Genomic DNA, 21,123 nt, shown 5'->3' with positions numbered 1-21,123 from the left:
CCACAGAGAAAGCGTGTGTTATACATCCTCTTTCTGTACAAATACATTATCTATTAGCGAGCTACTGTCCTGCGCTATACATGTAGGGAAACTGATCACTGATTCTAAGTTATTTGTTGTTAATAACACTTATAGTTCACTTTCCCTATCAGAATTACTTGGAAAGTTTACATTGAAATCACCACAGATTAATAACTACTACTTTTTGTCCGACAGACTTTTTCACGAATAGCTCCCAGTCTCCTAATGGGGACCTGTAGACTGTTGCTAATATCAATACTACATTATCTAGCTGAAGTTCAGATGCACAAAACTCAAAGTGCAGATCAACACAAAATTTGCTTACTTCTACAGTTTTGCATTTAACCCTTGTTTTATGAAAATTGAAACTCCTTCATCCATCCTATATCTACAAGTGTAAGATGCTAAATTATACCCACTTATACTGACACTATACATGCCCACAGTTACAATATGTTGGCACTTATTGTTTCTGGTAAAAGTTCACCTGTTGCATTAATAAAACTATCAAATTGGCACAAGGGTTCAAAGCCTGGATTATTGTTTAAAATGTTTTCGAACTTTTCTTGGGAATACCTCCGGCAATGAGGAGTTCACTAGAATAATTTTATTCATTAACTGAATAGATTCATTCAATGCCAAACCTTGAGTTTCAAGCTTTTTAATACTTGTAGGTATATGGGAAAAATGAGAACTAATCACAGCAATGTCTTTTTTAATACAGGAATCATTAAAAGCTTCCTTGCACTGGCAAACTGCCAACGTCTCTGCACTATCGAAATTGTTTACTATCCCTCTAATGGCCTCAAAATGTTCATTTAAAAAAACACAGCTTCAACCCACATACCCCAACGAGTTACCACTGGTTCGGGAGGTCAAGGCACGTTTGGTGTTTTTTTTCTTTGTATGTCTTGATGCAAGCAGGAGCCTTTGAGGATGAAATCAGTTTATTGACATTCACAAATGTGGAACGTACTTCTTCAGCAAGGTGATGTACTCAATGAGCAAAGCACGTCCCATGAATCAAATTGGGATAAAACACTCTGAGGGCTTTTCCTGCTTTGATCATATAGGGAGCAGCATCTGAAATAAACACAAACACCCTTTCATCTGCAGAAGATTCTGGAAATATTTTTCTAATACCCTCATTCACAAATCTGGCAATCATAGGATGATCTACTTTTTCAAGTTCTTTGCAGGCCGCTAAATAGGTAGAAGAAGGCTCTTCTTTTAAAGCACCAACAATTAAGTTTGCAATGTAAAGGCCACAAGTGTCTGTAGTTTCATCAACTGAAATCCAGATAATGCTGTCCTCGAGTTCATAGTGTATTTCTTCCAGAACATTTACGTAAATTGTCGGTATGTAATTTTTATGCAGTGTTGATTCATCTGGTATATATTATGATTTAAGCATTATTTGTGCAGGAAGCCTTTGAGGATAGGGTTTGTATGTTTGTGAAGAGGAATGTTGCTTGCAGTGAATGCTTCACACACATCCATGTTCAACCAACTTTTTGTTTTCCTTTGGACAAATCCCTGGTACTGCAACTTGCTGGTCCTTTCTTCTGCATTCCTGTGATATGACGACTTGTCTTGACATGCTGGTCTATTTGAAACTTTTTTTTTTTTGCACGGAACGTTTCTCTCACAAACTCGACAGTATAAAGCAATTTCGTCATATGTAAATGTTTCAGGATGGTCAGCTATCCACGAAATGACGTTTCTTTTTTCAGGCAACATGGCACACAACATGTTGTAAACACGTTCCACTGTGTGTAAATGGAAAGCTAAAGTGAAACCACGGACATGCGACTGAAAGCTTGATTAGTTTAATTCAACTGTTACCAACGCGTACGGTATGACAGTGGAGGGGATTAACCTGGATTAGCCAGTGCAGGAGCATTGAGTGTGTGCCTGTTCCTGTTCCTCTTATGTAAAGATTTCACTATGCAGTGGCCTCTCGGTTAGTGATTGCATGCAGTTCTAGGTTGCGGTCAATCTGTAAGATATCAAAACTAGATCGAGCTAGAGACTGCCTATCTAAATTTTTAAAATATTGTAAACATAGGTGAAAATACGCATCGTCACTAGTTTTTAGTCAAAATACGCAGTAACCAGTGAGAAGGAGCCAAATATGCCAATGCATAAGCAACATCCAAATGCATATAAACCAGTCTCTAATTACTACTGTTAACAGTAAGGAGAGAAAGGGGAAAGGATGGCTGAAGGCAAAATAAGTATATGAAAACATTTTATTTTAATATCACAGGCAATATCAACATTGTTAAATTTTGTTTTCCTAAATTATGGTTTTTAACCAGTTTCCTTGAGAATTCTTGTCCATCTGATGCCGGAGGACCTCGTCGAAAGGAAGATTTCTTCTATGTTGCAGTATCAGTTATGCTTGCATGCTAACTTCCAATACTAAAAGGGAGAAAAGTGAATGAATATCAAAGGCAACAGAGTAGCAAAGCAAAGTTGCAACACATACCATAAAATTAAAATTTTAAACTTTGAACATCAGCAAATAATAAAAATTTAAAAAAATAAATAAAAAAGAAAAAATGCGGGTCAGTCAACTGGTCAAATATGTGGTAGGCATACATTTTTTTGCTGACTATTCATACATTAAAATAACAACAACCACCTCCCTCTTCACAATCAAAAATATGAAATTTACATACCTGTTTACATTTATTTCAGCAGTTAAACTGCTGGAAGCGGACACATCATCAAGCGTCAGCTGAAACAATTTATTGCATTTACTGTATAGGACATTTAAAGCTACTGCTTGCTTCATTAAAAACATATTCTCCGACTTCAACATAATGTTTAAACAAATTGCAAAAAAAACAATATATACACAAACTGAACTGAGTGATGCTGATAACTGATATAATTATTGCAAGAACACACACACACACACACACACACACACACACACACACACACACACACACAGTGTCGGACCACTGCAGGACATGCAGGGAAAGTGTCAATAAGGTTCTGGAAGGTGCCAACAGGGATGTGGAGCCATGCCAGCTCCAGTGCTGTGGCCAGCTAGGCTAGGTTTCACGGTCGAGGATCCATGGCACAAACAGCCTGATCGAGGTTGTCCCAGAGATTCTTGATCGGGTTTAAATCTGGGGAGTTTGGTGGCCAGGAGAGCACAGTCAACTCATCCTGGCCCTCTTCAAACTACACATGTGTAAAGTGAGCTGTGCGACATGCTCCTTGTCCTGCTGGTACATGTGAACGTGCCTAGGAAAAACAAATTGCAAGTAAAGGCGAACATGATCCCCAAGAATAGATGCATACTTTCATTGCTGCACTCTCTCTTCCACAATGATAAGATCATCAAGAGAATGCCATGAAAACATTCCCCAGACCATAATGTTCCCTCCTCCCACGGACAACAGAATAAGGAGGTAAACCATTCTGGCTCCTGGTGAGCAAGAAGTTCTTCGATGCCTCTGTATGCCTTGATGTCGCTTTGAGAATTGTTGTGGCTGTGCGTGTAAAGAAAATAACTAGTTTTGTGTCAATTGTGAGCAAGGGTCACTGAAATTGGGCTGTGGCACAATGCATTAATATTGCTCAAAAGATAACAAACATTATTTATCACGCATTTCCCAAAGATGAGCAACAGTTCGACACAAACATGCAGCCAAAGTGAATGTGGTAACTGTACATGCACGTTCAATTCATTTTTGGCCTGAAGATTATGAATGAGATTCAAGAAACAAACTTCTAGGGTTACTTTCCAGAAGGAAGCTGCAATCCCCAGCATAAACTGACATGGAGAATAAACTACACAAAGCCAGGATGTAAGCAAAGAGGTAAGAAGCAAGAGCATAAATAACACTCCAATTAATTATAGCTAAAAAATTATCTTAAAATAAGTTTTTAAACATAAAAAAGTGACCTAATGATAACGCACCACATTACTGAAGCACACTTAAATCTAAGAGGACGTGCAAAGCAGAATGAATTCGTTATTGGTGTCTTTGATTTCTCGAGCTCTAAGAGTTCCAAAAGATGAATGTTCACCTCTGCAACGGGGATGTGGAATGAATGTCACAATTCAGGAGAATACTCTAAAGAGACTCCTAGACATTTGTTCCCGAGTGCAAGGTGGTGATAGAGACAGTTTGTTGCCTTTCGAAAAAGGTTTCATTACGTCAATAACATCTCTCTTTGGACTTTTTGAAAGTCTAAAAAGTATGAAGGTCAGCTACATATTAACTTCCAGACTAAATGAAGATTGCTTGGAAAAATTTTCTCCTACGGTATGAGGATTACAAATATTTTGTATTTGAAGAGAGAAATGAGGCGTGTCTCCTTAAATTTCCAGGTAATGCAAGTGATACTTCCTTCTCTGGAAACACACCAATTACTGAAGAATTAAATGCAAAAAACTGAAACTGACCTTTAGAAAGTCTAGCTGATGTTCCACATGGTCTTCTTTATAGTACATGAAGACTGATCTCCATGGTGTGTGTGTGTGTGTGTGTGTGTGTGTGTGTGTGTGTGTGGGGGGGGGGGGGGGGGGGGGACCGCATTTTCTACTTGTACATCAAGTTACATTGATACTTGTGATTTTTTCACGTAAAATGGTCCTGCTTGTGTTTATTTGTTTCATAAAATTGCCTGTATTCAAACCACTCACAATATTTTGTCAACACCTTTCAGTCGGCAATGTGACTCACTCCATACAAAGCAGTTTTTCTTATGGGAGAGATAGCCATTGAATTTTTTTATATATTTATAAAGTGCTGAAAACGTAACCTTAACATCAGTTTATTCTAAATATGCTGAAAAATTTTAGAGCTTTTTTTTTAAAATAACTCAATAACTAATTGTTTGTATTGAACATTTTCATTTGATGGAGTCAGTCAGCTTGGCTTCTGAATGCCCCATACATGCATACATATATACGCACACCCACTTTTATAATTTGTATGGATGAGGTAAAACTGTGTGGTTGTGCAGCAATTCTGGATGTTCTTCCAGATGCAGTGAAATACATTGCAAGTTATACTGCATTTAAGTACCAAAACAATGATAAATTGTTAGGTATTCTAGTAGCAAAAAGTGAATTAGAAGACTGTTGCAGACTGGCTATCAATTACATCTCACGATGATCATTACTCTCCAATACGAGCACGGAAAAACAACATGTTGCAGTTTGAAGGAGAATTTGTTGATTTTAATGGAAACGGGGTGCGCAAACAAAAAAATGTTGTAAAGTCTCTGTGCTCTATTTTGAAACAGTTTCCACACAGTTATTGCTCTTTATGTAGGAACAAGAACATTCATTTAAGGATTAGGTCTCTGAATCAATAAGCAAAATTGGAAACTATAAAGAGATATGCACAAGGAGGAAGCTGCTATGGATTTCACCTTCATCTGATAAACGGCAACAGAAATGTGGAACAGTCTACACTACCATCTGTTTCTACACCAAACGAGTGAGTTATGTTTCATCTTAATTATCATTTCCTAATGTGTAATACATCTGTCATGCCACTTTATTTAATTTGTTCAACTATGTATTGAACCAAATTGAAAGTAAAATGAATGAATAACACCCCAAAGCAAGTGTGGTGCAGTACATCTACTGAATAATCAGACTGCTGTGCTATGCTATGCTGTGCTGCCTCACCGTGATGTCAGCGGGCTCCAGCCAATAGATCGCATTTCTGCTGGAATGTCCCACACCCCCATTCCCACCTCCAGCCTGATACCCCTTGCTTTCAGATGTTTCATGCCATACACACCAACGGTCACCTGACCAATTAATCTGGAAAGGCCATTTATCGTCACTCAGTGAATGTCCAATTGTGGTATTGGCATGCAAATTCCAGCCTTCACCACTGCTGTAGCAGCGGCTTAAGACTATGTCATACACACCGGATGCAGGCATTCAAATTTTCTCTTAGCTTCAGTGTAGGTCAGTCTGTCCAGCGTCTTGTACTCCACGATTTTCCTTTCTTTCTGGAGAATCCTGCAGTCAGGCGAGCAAGGCGAATGGTGCTCTCCACAGCTGACACAGATGGGAGGCAGGGCACATGGAGTATTGGGAAGTGATGGGCGTCCGCAATCTCGGCATGTGACGCTAGAAGTACAGCGGGAAAACATATGGCCGAACTTCCAGCACTTAAAGCACCGCATCAGGGGAGGGATATAGGGCTTTACATCACACCGGTCGACCATCACCTTGACCTTCTCGGGCAATGTATCACCCTCAAAGGCCAAGATGAAGGCACCGGTGGCAACCTGATTATCCTTCGGACTCCGGTCGACACGCCACACGAAATGTGCACCTCACCGCTCTAAATTGGTGCGCAGCTCATCATCGGACTGCAAAAGAAGGTCTCTGTGAAATATGATACCCTGGACCATGTAAGTGATGGTTACAGAAATATCCCTCAGCTTGTCACAAGCAAGTAACTCCCGTGACTGGGCAGAAGATGCTGTTTTGATCAAGACTGACCCAAGATCTCATTTTGGACAAGCCCTCCACCTTCCCAAACTTGTCCTCTAAATGCTCAACAAAAAACTGAGGCTTCATTGTCATGAAAGATTCCCCATCAGCTCTCGAACATCTAAGGTACTGGCGCGAATAAGATCCGCTGCCATCCTTAGCACGACATTCTTACCATGGTGTGGCCAGGGAGGGGAATAATTTGGGGTCATACTACTGTGCGTTGAATTGAGCTCATGATCGCTTAGAGACTGCTGGTGTTTCACCACCAGTAACAGATGATGGACTACGCTTCATCATGTGCCATCCGCCCTGATGCCACCCACTCTGACCAAGGGCGCTTCCCACAGGCGCAACCCAGCCGTAGCAAAGGCCACCTGGCAGGATGGCCATTGCCGGGAGTCCCGATACCCCAGAGGATGGGCATCTACCCCTTGGCATACATAGGGAGATAATGGCGCAGGCATCAGCAGAGCGATCCCTGTGTGGTCGGGGGGCTACAACCAACAGGGTATGTGGCAGCCCCACCACAACGGACTGGCTACCGAGCTGGATATCAGGTGCAAAGAAGTCCATGGTCATCATTGACGTAGAAATTGACACTGCGTAGTGCATGGTCGAAAATGAACCCAGGAAGGTGTGCTCGCCCAAGAGATGGAGAATGGACAGGACTGCAATGCAGCAACAAGAAAGAAGGCTAAAGATCTCAATGCACGATGGACACGATCCACCTTATAAGGCACCCTTCCCCAATTGGCTCGCTCTTCGGGAAAATCCGAAGAATGGAGATCAAACCCTACAGAGGACCATCACATAAAGGCCGAAACGTGTGAAACTCCTTTCAGTCACTTCGTACGACAGGCAGGAATACCTCGGGCCTATTCTAAACCCCGGACCCACAGGGGGATTTCACAACCTTTAACTGAGGAGGAAGCACGTACTGAATTATCTGCTCAAAAACTTGAGAAGCCCTCCCATGCTCAATATTTATTTTGCAATAATACTGACCCTCTATGAGCAGTATTGACAGTCTGTACAATATATTGAAGGAGACTAGAGAGCTTTAAACAATTCTGACACACATTCACTATATGGCAATGTAAATTGTACCATGTAAGGGCAGTGATGTGCAATAAACAGCAGTTCCTACTGAGATCAAGAGAAATTCAATTCACACTGAATGAATTTCTGAAGAGAAATGAAAAAAATAGATGACAAAAGATCAGGGCGTGTGCTGGAGTATGTATATTAAAGCATCATGCAGTACTTTGTAAACAGTCACAAACTTCATTTCTCAGATGCCATATTCCTCATTGTCCAAAATGGCAGAGGGAACTGAAGCCCATGTGTCATGATAGTCAGCAGAAAAGTTTATTTTACTTATAGCAGTTTTCAGAATTGGCAAATAGGATCAGGGCAGCTGTCCTGTCAGCATAAATGTTTTTCTTCCTTGCACTCCACAGACATCAGATCACGTAAGCTTTCAATTAGTAATCAGTAAATAATTTTTTTTTTTGCAACAGTTGTTACAGTAGAGGACACACAGAAAACACAGCATGTGTACACAATAATTTACAATTTCCTTGTTTAATTTTTAATTAGTTTTTGTTGTTTATGAAGCTGCGACACAGTGAATGAGCCAGTGGCTCATTGAAACATGTACTGGAAGATTTTCAGGCTAATTTCATCTATTCTGCATAATTTCTGCTTGTGTTTTGCAAGGCAAGCAACAATACATATGAGTTCCACATTTTTGCGCACCAACATGTTCACTACAAAGGCATGAATATTGCGCAATTGTATTGTGCTGTCCTTGGCCTTGCACTTTCCTGCAATATATTGGCACAATATTACTGCGCATACATATTAAGTGTGTGAGGGCCCCGTCACAAAAGGTGTTCAATGATGTTGAAATATGGAGCCTGTTGAACTTAGCAGAGTAACAAATTATTCACATATTGATTAAACCATTCTTTAAGAATGCCACTCTTTGAATTGCAACACAATCATCTTGGAATCAAGTGTCCTCCTCATAGAACTAAGGTAGTTGAAATTCATGGGCGATCTCTGCTAGTACCCACAGTTTCATATTTTAAAACAGAGGGTTTTTTCATTACTTCGACTATCGACTATGCGTGTGTGTGTGTGTGTGTGTGTGTGTGTGTGTGTGTGTGTGTGTGTTTGAATGGAGGGGGGGGGGGGGGGGGGGGGGGTTCGGCACTGCCTATAGGTGCACTAAGGAATATTCTCATGCAAGTTATCACTTTTATAAATTAAAATTAAATTGTCTGCTAAATTTTTACAAAAAATCTACTAAAATTATTGGACGGAATGTGTACAAACTTTTACTTACATTTCCCAAAACTACAGCTCCCTGTATCATCATCATCATCATCATCATCATCATCATCATCATCATCATCTCTAGCTTCAACATCCTGAACTTCTATACTCTCTCCTGAGAGTGTCAATGGAAGTCCCTTTGTGACTTTGACCGGAACAGGTGTCTGTGCTGGTATAACCAACACTTTATCATCGTTTGCCTGAAATGCACAGACCACATGAAACTGCCAAATGACATATTAAAGTATTCAACATTTTTAATATTTATTTCAGTAAAGAAATAAGAACCACAGCAAAGTGAATTAGTAGATAAAAATGAAACACACAAAAGAAGTTAGGAAGAAAACTGACAGAAAAATATGACAAAAGTTTTAAATGAAACATGAAAGTGGATGAAGGTTATGTCACAATGAATTGAACTTGAAAATAGCAATACAGGAAATGTGGTGCATTCAAGGTATTCTCACACTTTTTGTTCAATTGATTTAAATATTATTATTTTGGTCTACTTAAAAATCAGTTATTAATTAGGATTCTCTCTCTCTATTACTTTTTGAAGCATTTTCTGGCAAAATTGTCTGTTCTTGTAATAGGGCACTTAACTGTCACTCCAACAACCAATAGAAGATCTCACAACATCCTTATCACATTATACCTAATTATTCCATTTGTTTTGATTACAATCATGCTGTCTCTCCAACACAGCCACTATCAGTAAATCTATTAAGCACAAATGTATTAACAAAAGGCATCATACACCTCTCTGTCATATACATGAGAAGAAATTAGGACATTATCATTTTATCCATTATTCCTTGGTCATAAACCTATATAACTGCTCATAGTTTAGAAATTTTATAGATTAATACCTGATGTTTGTACTACTGCACACTGTTCTTTATCTCAGGAAAAAAAACTGATAAGACATCAGCCCTAGGTGACCACACAATGCCAACCCTTCACTGTTTCACCTACTGCCTAAAGAATCATTGAATGAAAATACTGGAAGAATATGCAAACTCAGTCATTAGTGTCAGCATTCAAAACAGGAACCAACAATTTTCCTGCAACATGACCGGCAGCTGTTTCCAGAAAAACCAGTTTTTCTGTCAATGACACCCAGTCATAGAACATTAAAAAATACATCCACAACTTTCCCCCGTCTGCATGGATGCTGCATTTCATTTTAAACAATGCTATGGTGCCAACTGTACATCTCATAAGCAAGTAAATGTACTGTGATAACAGAATGCGACTCCTACCTCATTAAATATAAGACAGCATACCATCACCATTAGTTTGGAATTTTAGTGGATCACTGCTGCTGTCTGTGAGAAATATTGTCACATCAAAACAAAAACACGACACTTAGAACTCAAAGCATGTTTATTATTGACACCAAAGTACCCAGACCAGAACTGACCTCCTGCATAGGGACTACAGCTATTTATACAGACATTTAATACTCCAGATTATTAAAACATTACAAACATAAGATATTTCTAGAACCTCCCAGAACTGATAAACACTAAATTACAAATAACTGCTGGTGGTCGGATCTGAACTCTTGACCAACAGCACACCCGCTGACGATGCTAACCACTACACCACACCACTACACTTCACGTGCCACAGCTCGCTTCATCATTAGTTCTCGCTGGAGCAGACTACAGCACCCTAGATCTAGATCTCGTCAACGGTCCTCCGTATGGCAGTGCTGGTGGATTCTCACGTTGTGGTCACGTCATTATATCCTCTTCACTAGTACGAGCATCGAAAGTAGCGCCTCCCTTCAAAGCTCCAGGATCCTCGAGTCGGTCTTTAGTTTTCTCGAACCTCCCACCATCAATGTGTGTCTCTGGACTGTACCAGGGCTTCACACAGAGGACTCGTGCTTTCATCTTCATGACAAAGGGTTACAGTCCTCAATGTCGTACGTTATTATGCGATACACGATTAAGGATACGACGAGACCCAAACTAGGACTACAGTAACATTTTCAATAGTCTCACTATCCGCACAGGTATAAAACTCCGTACCGACTCCCCTCGGCTGTACTTCACCGGTCAGTGCTCGGCGTTAAGAGTGCATTCGGTATTTAATCTGGGCATACAGGGTTCATATTCGAGCCAGCTGCTTTGCTCCTTCGATCTTTGTAATGCGTTTCATTTAGTCATCCCGAGTATCGTCCAGCCGAAACAGGAATAGGGTATCCACAGTCTTTTTGGCCTCGCAACCACAGAACAAAAAGAAAAGTGAGAAGCTTTCAGTTTCTTGCTTCGCTCAGTCGTGTGCGAATGTCACTACAGGCAGTACCGATCCCACTCTCTCTGTTCCGTGTCGACGTACACCGAGACCGTACCTGCCAACCTGTTACTAAAGTGTACTGCAAGGCCATTCGCGTGTGGAAGGCGTGCAGGATTTTCCCGGTCAGCCTCGATTTTCTAATGTTCTGTCAGCATGTCCGTAACTGAGAAATACTTTGCTCCGTCGAAGAAGTCCAGGGTGTCATCGACACACCGCAACGGACAGACATCTTCCTTTGTGATATTGTTCAGTACCCGAGATCTGACACAGAAATGCCATGTGCCATCTTTGCTCTTCACAAGGACCGTCGGAGAACACCATCGAAGAGGACCGAGGACACACTAAACATTCAATGATGTTACCTCGCAGCATCATCTCCACTTCCTCCGGGACCATCCGTCATTCTACCAGAGAAACTTTATACGAGTGCTGGCCAATCAGTGAATTATCCTTAGTGTCGATACGGTGTTTTACCGTAGGCTGCTTCCCTGGCTGCTCTTCACTCAGGATTTGTAAGCGTCCGAAAACTGATGCAGAAGGACCACAACTGACACTGTCCCTCGGTGACGTCAGGTCCTATCGGCAGTTCGATACTAGCTTCCTTCCCTGTGTCGTCTGTAGTGGTAGTAGAGCACGTTTCTTCACCGGTGTCACTAAGCTGACCCTCCTGGACTGGTTCGGCTATCTCTGAGCACGTACCTTTAGGGACGAGTTGTGGCTGCTCGTGACACTCCTCGCCCATCTAGAATGCTTATTGTCACTACCGGTTTGTAGATTTCTTTTGGGAGATGTCTCGAGACGTCGAGGAAGGGGTAACGACGACTTTGGTGGCGAACAAATGCCCGGAAGCAATCTTTGTTATCTGTGGTTGTTGAAGTAGCTTTATCAGTCTGGAGCTCTGATCTTCCACACTGTGATGCCTGCAGCAAGTTTCCCCTGAAAATAATATCGTGACTTTGTTCTGTTTAAATGACAAATTTTAAAGGCTGTGTTCTGTTATCGATAGTTATTCCTGCAATACGTGTTCCTGTCAGCTACACATATTTCCTTTTTGTGACTTCCAGACAATTATTTTCATATCACAGAATGCAGTACTCTTTAGCTAGCAATAAGCATCTGACATAACAGAAAAAGAAGCCCCAGAGTTCACTAGCACCTGACACAGTCGGCCGTGAATGATGTCAGTGAGTTTTCCTGACATCTCAATAACTGTTGTCCGCAGACGATTTTCATCTGTGGCAGCCTTTCCGTGGTTAGCCGAGTGGCCGATACCTCCGTACAGTGACAGGAAATGCCTATGGCGTGTTGGGAAGTGACCCATTGTGGATACAGTGATTAGCTTCGGTCCACAGATCGACTGTAATCGTTTGCAGTTGACTGGTACGAATAGCACTGTTGTGATTGCTGATGTCTTGTGGCACAATAGTCATCTAATAGTCTTCTTCCGCTGCAGTAGCGTACGAAGTATCCACGCCACCAACAGTGAAAACAAACTGTTTGTTGTCCTCCACCCTCAAATGTCTGTTCTTCTGCAGGGCATTTTACATGGTGGATTAGTTGGTTGTACCTGTGTTAGTTGGATGCTGGATTATCATCTGACAACAGCAACATAAGTCCAAGTCCATTTTTCATGGCACATCCCACAGGTGGTGGAGATTAGTGTCAAAGAACAATACACTTCTCCTTCAACATTTTCTATTACCTCCTGATGTATGGGGTCTACATTACTGGTCACCAATTCTTGAGTGTACTTGGTCTGACAGTTCTCGCTGCCACAAAATGCTGTCTCTCTTCTCTTACAATCTGGTATATGAGAGTAGTGAGATCATGGTGGTCTTCTCTAACTTCCACAGGGACTACTTTCAGGAATCAACCCTCTTCCTTTCTATTGCTTTTCCTTGATGTGCTTGTACCACTTGATGAATTCTTCTGTTGTTGTAACATTCTGTTGATTGTCACCAAAAGTTTCTTTCGGTTCAGCCTGAAATTCATCCCTGGTATTGAGCTCATATTCTTTGTTTTATTTATTTATTTATTTTTTTATAATGTATTTTACATGTACTGCATAGGACCATTTTAAGTAGCAAATCTCCATGGTCATGAAATGAAGTCGGTATATGAAATTGACTTCAGAAAAGTAATAACACAAAAAATAAAATACACACAAATCCCATGCAGATGACAAGCTGCGAGTATATACTAGCATAATCAACAATATAATACAGAATTAACTTAATTGTTTTCCAGGAACTCCCTGAAAAATTGAAAAGAGTGAGCCACGAGGAAAGTCTTCAGTTTAGACTTGAAAGTGCAAAGATTACTGCTACGATTTTTCAATTCTTGTGGCAGCTTACTGAAAATGAATGCAGCAGAATACTGCATGCCTTTCTGTACAAGAGTCAAGGCGCAATACAAATGCAGAATCGATTTCTGCCTACTAGTTGCTAATTCTCGGAATACGCTCATATTGTTAACAACAAACGACACTAAAGAAAATTACACCCATTAAAAAAAGTTAAGCACATAATTGGTTCTCGCATCTCAAAATAAGATAGATATCTTATACTGTATTTTTTGATGTCACGGAGTATTATGCAAATGAAAGCTATACATTGTCTTGGAACCAATTATGAAATGAAAAAGGAACATTTGGGAAAAAAAGTTGCAATGACCTCCAACATCAAAAAACATTAAATGATTTGTATAGCACACTGTTCAGTAATGCGTAGGTCCTCAACGAACCCTCAGGCACTCTTGAATGGGACAGGGCGCGCTCAGTACCAAATCATTGCAGGCCTCTTGGGACGTTTGTCCCACTCCTCAATGGCAGCATTCCTGAGAGCTTCAGTCATTAATGGAGGATACTGACGACTAGAAATCGCTCTTTTGAGCACGCTCCATGTATGCTCTATGCAGTTATATCAGGGGAGCATGCTAACCAATCCATTCCTCAGATCTCACATCCTGTCAGATACCAACACACACCGTGAAGTCTCTGCAAAACAACTGACTATGGGTTGTAGAATGTTGTTTTCATACACTGCAGTAGTCATGTTGCCTTCAATTGGAATGAGTGGTGTGCGGTGGCCCTACACGATACCTGGCCATAATAAAATTGAGCCACCGGATTGTTGGTGACATTCCATAGCCATTTAGAGATGTCTATATTCCCCTTTTTGCCTCCATATGCGAATAGAGTTGTTGTCAGGATGCAAGCCTATTTGCAATTCACCTGTTAACAGCATTTTGGTCCATTGGAGTCGTGTCCAAGGTTCACGTGCTCTAGCCCCTCTTACGCAAGCACCCCTGTGATGTGGACGGGGTGCTAGAGTCTCGAGAGGTCTTCAGCTGTATGAACCCCTATCATAAAGTCTGTTGTGCACAGATTGGGTCCTTGCAGTAACCCCCGTGGCTTCTTGAAGCTCATGGCACAGAGTAGTCACTCTCCTTATAGGGTGTCTCTGTGCAGATATCATAACATACCGGTCCTGGGCTGCTGCAGTTTTGCGTGGACGGTCTTCGCGATGTCGATCCACTATTGAATCCATTTCCTGGAACTTTTCCACAGTCTGGAGACAACACTTTGATTAACATGAACAATATTCACAATGTCAACTTGTCTTGTGTTTAATCCCATCTATGTGACAATTTTGATACAGTCTGCCATGGAGAGCCTGTGCTGAGGCATTCTGCTGCATTTAGAGGCTCACGGACAACTGTGCATTCATAGCTCTGGTGTACTGTATTTGTTTACAAGCCGTGATTGCACTGCTCCTGATGAGGCAAAGTGGCAACGACAAATGAGTTCACATTATGTACACAACCACCTTCCTACATACACATAAAAGGAACGCCCATGAGGGAAAGTGGCAACGACAAATGAGTTCACAACATTTACACAACCACCTTTCTACATAAACACAAAAGTAATGCTCATAGTGATTATTGGTAGGTAATTTGCAAATATGCTTAACTTTTTATGATGAGTGTATATATTGAGATGCCAATGTCAAAGTTTCAAGGCTCCTGAACAGGGTCGACAAGAGATTCTCAAACTTACACAACATATTGATTGAACTCTCTTTTCTAAGCCAAAAATACTCTACAATACAAGTGAATGGAAATAAGCAACGTAGACTAATTTTCATGTTGGGCTATCACTTACTTCAAATACTGTTCTAATGGAGAATAGAGCAGCATTAAAAGTAAATACATAAAACTGCAACCAGTCACTTTTTTGAAATATTTATTTATTCATTCCATGAACTGGTTTCCAAAACTTTTGAGGCTCATCTTCAGATGGTTTTCCAGAAGTCGCATAACCATTTCAAGCATAATGCTGGGCACTAGTTTGCAACAGTATGGGCAGCTTTTGTTGTTAGTATCTATTTGACTGCTTCCATTGTGATGGCCAGTTCATCCCACATCACTCAGTTTTACACAATATTGCGCATATACACTGTGATAATGAAACCTTGCCAGCATCTAGCATGTGCATACATATTGTGGGAAAGTGAGTGTTGTGGTACCAACTGGTCATCACAATGGAAGCAAACAGATGGATACTAACAACAAAAGCGGCCCATACTGTTGCAGACCAGCACCCAGCATTATGCTTGAAATAGCTATGCAACTTCTGAAAACCATCTGAAGATGAGCCTGAAAAGGCTTGAAAACTGGTGCATGGAATGAATAAATAACTATTGCAAAACAGTTATTGGCTCCAGTTCTGTGTGTTTACATTGAATAAACAGTCACAGGTTCTAAAACATCTTTAATGGTTGAACTTAATCAGCAGTAGCATTCAATTTTTGAACAAAATCCTACCCATGGGCTTTCCATGACAACTTACCATCTATCTGAATACCTACAGATTTAAATTGTCCAGACTCACTAATCATATGCCCATTCTGTGTAATCAAAATGTCAGTTTTTGTTGAATTGTGTGTGGTGAGTCTGATGCGGACATATAAGTACCAATTTGTTGGCAAGGTATTAGTGTGGCATTCGTGTCTTTCTGACATTCGTGCAGTAAATGCAGAAAGGTAAACAATGGCGACATTATTACCCAATGCGTCCAAACAGGATCAACGTGGTGGTTTTCTTTTCTTAGCAACGGAAAAACACTTACCACTTAACACATACCGGTAGACATCACATCGGAGAATGAAGAATATTTATGAAGCAGCATGTCCGTCAAAAACCACTGTTGTCTAATGGTGTGTGACAAAGTGTGCTGTTACTTCATGGTAACGCATGTCCCAATATTGCATAGGGGTCATTCCCCATCAAATCGTCCAGAAATTTTAGGAAATGACACCCATTGTCAAGCAAATCCTTGAAATTTTGGGTAGCAGAAGTTTACCTAGATATATTCACATTTTCAAAATGTAAATGTTGTAGGTAAATTACTTTTTCACTTATCACAAAAAGAAGTTGTATAGATTCAGGAATTCAGGCTTTCATAAACGAGCTCCTTTATAATTTAAAAATGCAATAGTTTGTACAGTTTTTGCAGAGGAAACTTGATATTTTTTTTTTAGTTAAGCCTTTAACTGCTCTGGACGCGTTTATGCGCGCCACCAGTCCTCCTACTTGGTACTCTGAACACGTCTACGCGTAGACACGTTCACAGTACCAGATAGAAGGACTGGTGGCGCGTGTATACACGTTCAGAGCACACACGGACAGGTACAAAGGCACACGCATTAACATGTCCAGAGCAGTTAAAGGGTTAAGGAGGAATGTTTATATTTTTATAGTCATGTTTCCTGCAGTACATATCCATCATCTACATCTCAGAAAAAATTGTAAATAATTTCTTTTAAACAAAATCCATGCATGGACATTATAGTTTTTTTTTTAAGGTATTGCCTCCTCACAGATACTTTTGAAAAATTTACAAACACCATGAACACACTACATATTCCATTATGTCATGCAAAACGAATCAGTTTGTAGAAATAATGCGAAGTGTAAAAAACAACATTACTGTAAAAGAAATACTTAAGTTGCTAATTGATGACTACAATGTCACCACTAAATTGCTGGAGTTGGCTACACTGGATTTCCCTGGGAACAAATCATATCTGAGAACACCGTTTTACTGCCACTATAAGTATTGCATCATCCAGTTCCTTTGATTTTGCGTCACGTGTCCACTGAGCATGCAGTTCTGAGCTCTTGTACCGAGCTGTACACAGAGACAATTATTGGTTAAAAATTTGATTGTTGCAGTTTTTAACTATTCATTCCAAAACAAAAGTAAGTCCCCTAATGTTACAATAATAATGTGAAATACTTTTGTAATGAAACAATGGGATACAATGATTTTTCATTAATTAATTACTTTTTAGGTTACACCAATCACCTTTTGAATTATTTACGACAAATATTGGTATTATGACTGAAGCATTATGGAAAGTACAAGTAGGCAGTCTTTTCTTGGACAGTATCTGCAAGATATATGTGATAATGCCCTGACTTGTGTGAATGAACTGACTAGTGAAGAATAAGAGCTTTTATTATGGCGAAGCAATGGTCATTCATACTGTGATTTAAGTGTTTCGTGTGTGTGTGTGTGTGTGTGTGTGTGTGTGTGTGTGTGTGTGTGTGTGTGTGTGTGTGTGTGTGTGTGTGTGTGTGTGTTTTAAACACAAAGACAAGTACCTGCACAGATTCTCTCTACATAAGAAAATTTGCTGCATTCTCTCTATTTAAAAAAACTATCCTGAAAGCAAAGTATGATTCTCAAAATTTGCTTCTCTTCGACCAAAACAATGTATGCTTGCAGGATCATCAGGAACACATACCGTATGTGTGTGCATTTACCACCAAAATGTTAAATTGCTTCTAAATTCCATTTCTATTAGGAAACATACCAAGATCTAATTAAAATAATAACATGTGATATAAATAACAGAGTCTTTATGCTTCATCTGTGTGAAAAATGCCCCACCAGTTCATTGCTTCAAACTCACCTAGAAAATGAAATAGAAGACTATGCTCCTGATGAGATGGTTCAGTACAGTCAATGGGTATCAACTCATAGAATGACTAACTGTTCACATCACTTCTCTATCAGAATCCTGCGACAAACTAAGAAAATTGAAAAATTACTCCACACTCTTATTTCTCAATCACAGTCTGATTATATGAAAATGAAGAAGGATCAGTGTTAACTTTAATGGATTTCAGTGAAACTCTCAATTTTGTTGTTAAAGATGAAGTACAGGGGTACCATTGGATCAATGGCAGCTGCACTCTTCACACTGTCCACGTATATTACAAAAAGGACAAACAGTTGCATGCAAAAAGTATTTGTATTGTTTCTGATGACCTAGAACATGATGTTGCCTTGGTTTACCAGCCTCAGAAACTGTATAGAATTTTTTTAAGTGTGAATTTCCTGAAATTCATCTTGTGTATGTTGAATATTTCACTGATGGCTGTACTACACAATATAAAAATTGTAAGAATTTCAGAAATATCTGCTACCACGAACACAACTTCAACGTAAAGTGCAGCGGGTCATTTTTTGCTACCCGCCATGGCAAATCTCCCTGTGATTGTACTGGTGGCAGTGTTGAAAGACTTGTCACAAAAACAAGTTTGCAAAGAGTTTATGAAGATCAAATACTTACAGCTTCACAGGTATTTGAATTCTGTCACGAGAGCCTGCAAGGCATTTCAGTTCTCTTTGTTTCAAAAAATGAAATGGTACAAGCAAGACGACATCTTTCTCAGCACTTCCCAAGTGCAAAAACAATTGCTGGAACACGATCTATGCATCACATTGTACCAATATCACCAACCAAGATTGGAGCAAAAAGGCTGAGCTGTGATACAGATTTTAGTATTGTGGATGATTTCTCAGATGCACTTCTGCCACTAAGGCCAGAATGCACTGTGCAGCCCAACTGCTATACTGCATGTGCATGAGACTCTTCTTGGTATTTGGGAATTGTTGAGAAGGTTATTTGTGAAGGATAAGTTACAGTAAGGTTCATGCATCACCGTCCTCCTATTGGCCTGATAATGATATTTGTGATGTTTCTTTCTCTCATATTCTGTGTGAAGTTGATATCCCCACAGCAATATGCCGTACTTATTCTCTGAGCAAAGAGTCCTCAAAGTTGGTGGAAGAAAAGGGGTCCTAATACAAAAAAATATTATCTAAGCATTGAAAGGTCTCATCACGTGTAGTTCTGAATCAACTTGAATGCAGATTGCAGCACCAGCATTTTGTGCATTATTGACAATATTGGTTTTTGACAAAATGTTTAAATATTATAAACAAAATGCTATGTCTTTCTACATTGAGTTAATTTGGTTGTGACAGAGGTAAGAAAGTGTTCATATGTCATGTACTGTACAAGTTGCCCCATATTTTATAAAATGTAATTTTCTTTCATATATTGCAATTTTCCTTCAATTTGGATATTGTTATGTGTACTTATGTGTGTATGTGTGTACCTTGAAGGGTGCGGTGTGTAGCCCACACCCACGATGAAGAGCCAGAAGAACACAGAGGGTACAGAGAGCATTCCCAAAACACCAGTTTGCTCAGGTTGTGTAAGTAACGGGCTTTGGCGCAAAGGTAATACGGAGGACAGGTGCCGCTTCAGATGTTGCAAGGTGCTACAACAATTGCAAACAGTGGTGGCAATAGCCATGCTCTGCCATGGAACTGGCCAATGGTGACTGGTGCCCATCAAGTGGGAACAGCAATGCCCGCAGCACAGACTTTCTCATCTGACATCACGGACGACAACCTGACAAAGAAGGTGGAAACACGACACGGGAGGTATACAGAGGACAATGACAGAAATCTCAGCAGGGAAACCTGGTCATCAGGAGGTGGGGAGGGAATGAGAGAACCAACGGGAAATGGTCACTACACAGAGGTCATCATGTGGCGACCAGGAACGAAGGAGGAGAGGGGAAGAGAGGAAATCAGTGGCAGAGGTGCCACATGCAGCACTAAAAAGAGTAGGGGAACCATCATGAAGATGACACAGGTCATGGTCTGCAAGAAACTGGTCGAGGAGGAACCCCTGACTAGATGAAGAAGCACTGCCCCACAAAGGGTGATAGGCACTAAAATCCCAAGGAGGAGGAAGGGAGGGGTGAGTTGCCGGAGAGCATTTAGGGCAGCAGATATAGGTGGCCTGGCAGGGAGTGAGATAGAGATTGCAAACTGTGATGGCAGAGTCCAAGTGGACCCAAACGGCAACCGCTTCCAATGTGGTATGAATGAGACCCATGTACTAACAATATCCATACAGACCAACATGCAGACACCCTCAGAAGCCGTCAATGGGTCAACCTGGTTCTGACAGAAAGCACAGAACTCAGTAAGGGACAGTGAGTGAGCATTAGTAAAATGAGATTCCTCAAGAACAACACAAGCTGACGAGTGAGAGGCAATACGGGATTGCAACTCTGGGAGGCGAAGGTAGTATTCGTTACAGTTCCTCACTGAGCGGGTATCGAAATGGGAGTTGAATGGGCTGGAGCCAGTCATGTCACATAAATTAGATGTCAGACTCAGGTTGTGAGCGGGGGAGATGACACCTACAGGAGACCTTGTAGGAGGGGGCCTTGTCCTTGTATTTGTGTTTTCTCTTCTTCTCTTTCATAGGTTAAGGAGGGCAGAGCACAGAGGGAGAGCATGATTTGAAAGATCCAGAACAGAGAAAGAGGAGGCAACCTTGGGGCACACAGACTGTATGTCCTGTAGCCGAGTTGTGGTAGCTGATGCTGATAGGAGGGGTCACGGGAGGGACACCCGTCACTCTTGGGTGCTGAAGAAGGGAGGCACTTCTATGACCGAGGAGGTGGAGTGGCACCCAGAAGGCAGAGCGTGAGAAACACAGGGGAGGGGCCAAGCAGAGGGGGCAGGACTCTGATAAGAGAGACATAAGAGGGCGAAAGGATATAACAGAGGCAAAAGTTGAAGACAT

At 40.7% G+C, this 21,123-nt stretch overlaps 1 protein-coding gene across 1 annotated transcript in view; it reads right to left on the bottom strand.

The window, feature by feature from the left end:
* Positions 1 to 2,255: 2,255 nt before the first annotated feature.
* Positions 2,256 to 21,123, bottom strand: part of LOC124555478 (heat shock 70 kDa protein 14-like) — a 150,121-nt gene continuing 131,253 nt past the window's right edge. The window contains exons 8-10 of the mRNA XM_047129402.1: positions 8,862 to 9,051; positions 2,706 to 2,764; positions 2,256 to 2,445 (exon numbers count right to left, since the gene is read on the bottom strand). Of these exons, the coding sequence (XP_046985358.1) occupies positions 2,754 to 2,764; positions 8,862 to 9,051 (201 nt within the window). The 3' untranslated portion in view covers positions 2,256 to 2,445; positions 2,706 to 2,753. The remainder of the gene's footprint in view (positions 2,446 to 2,705; positions 2,765 to 8,861; positions 9,052 to 21,123) is intronic.

Source organism: Schistocerca americana, chromosome X, assembly GCF_021461395.2.
Source record: "Schistocerca americana isolate TAMUIC-IGC-003095 chromosome X, iqSchAmer2.1, whole genome shotgun sequence".
In the NCBI taxonomy this organism is placed as follows: domain Eukaryota; kingdom Metazoa; phylum Arthropoda; class Insecta; order Orthoptera; family Acrididae; genus Schistocerca; species Schistocerca americana.
This window is presented reverse-complemented; position numbering and strand designations above follow the sequence as displayed.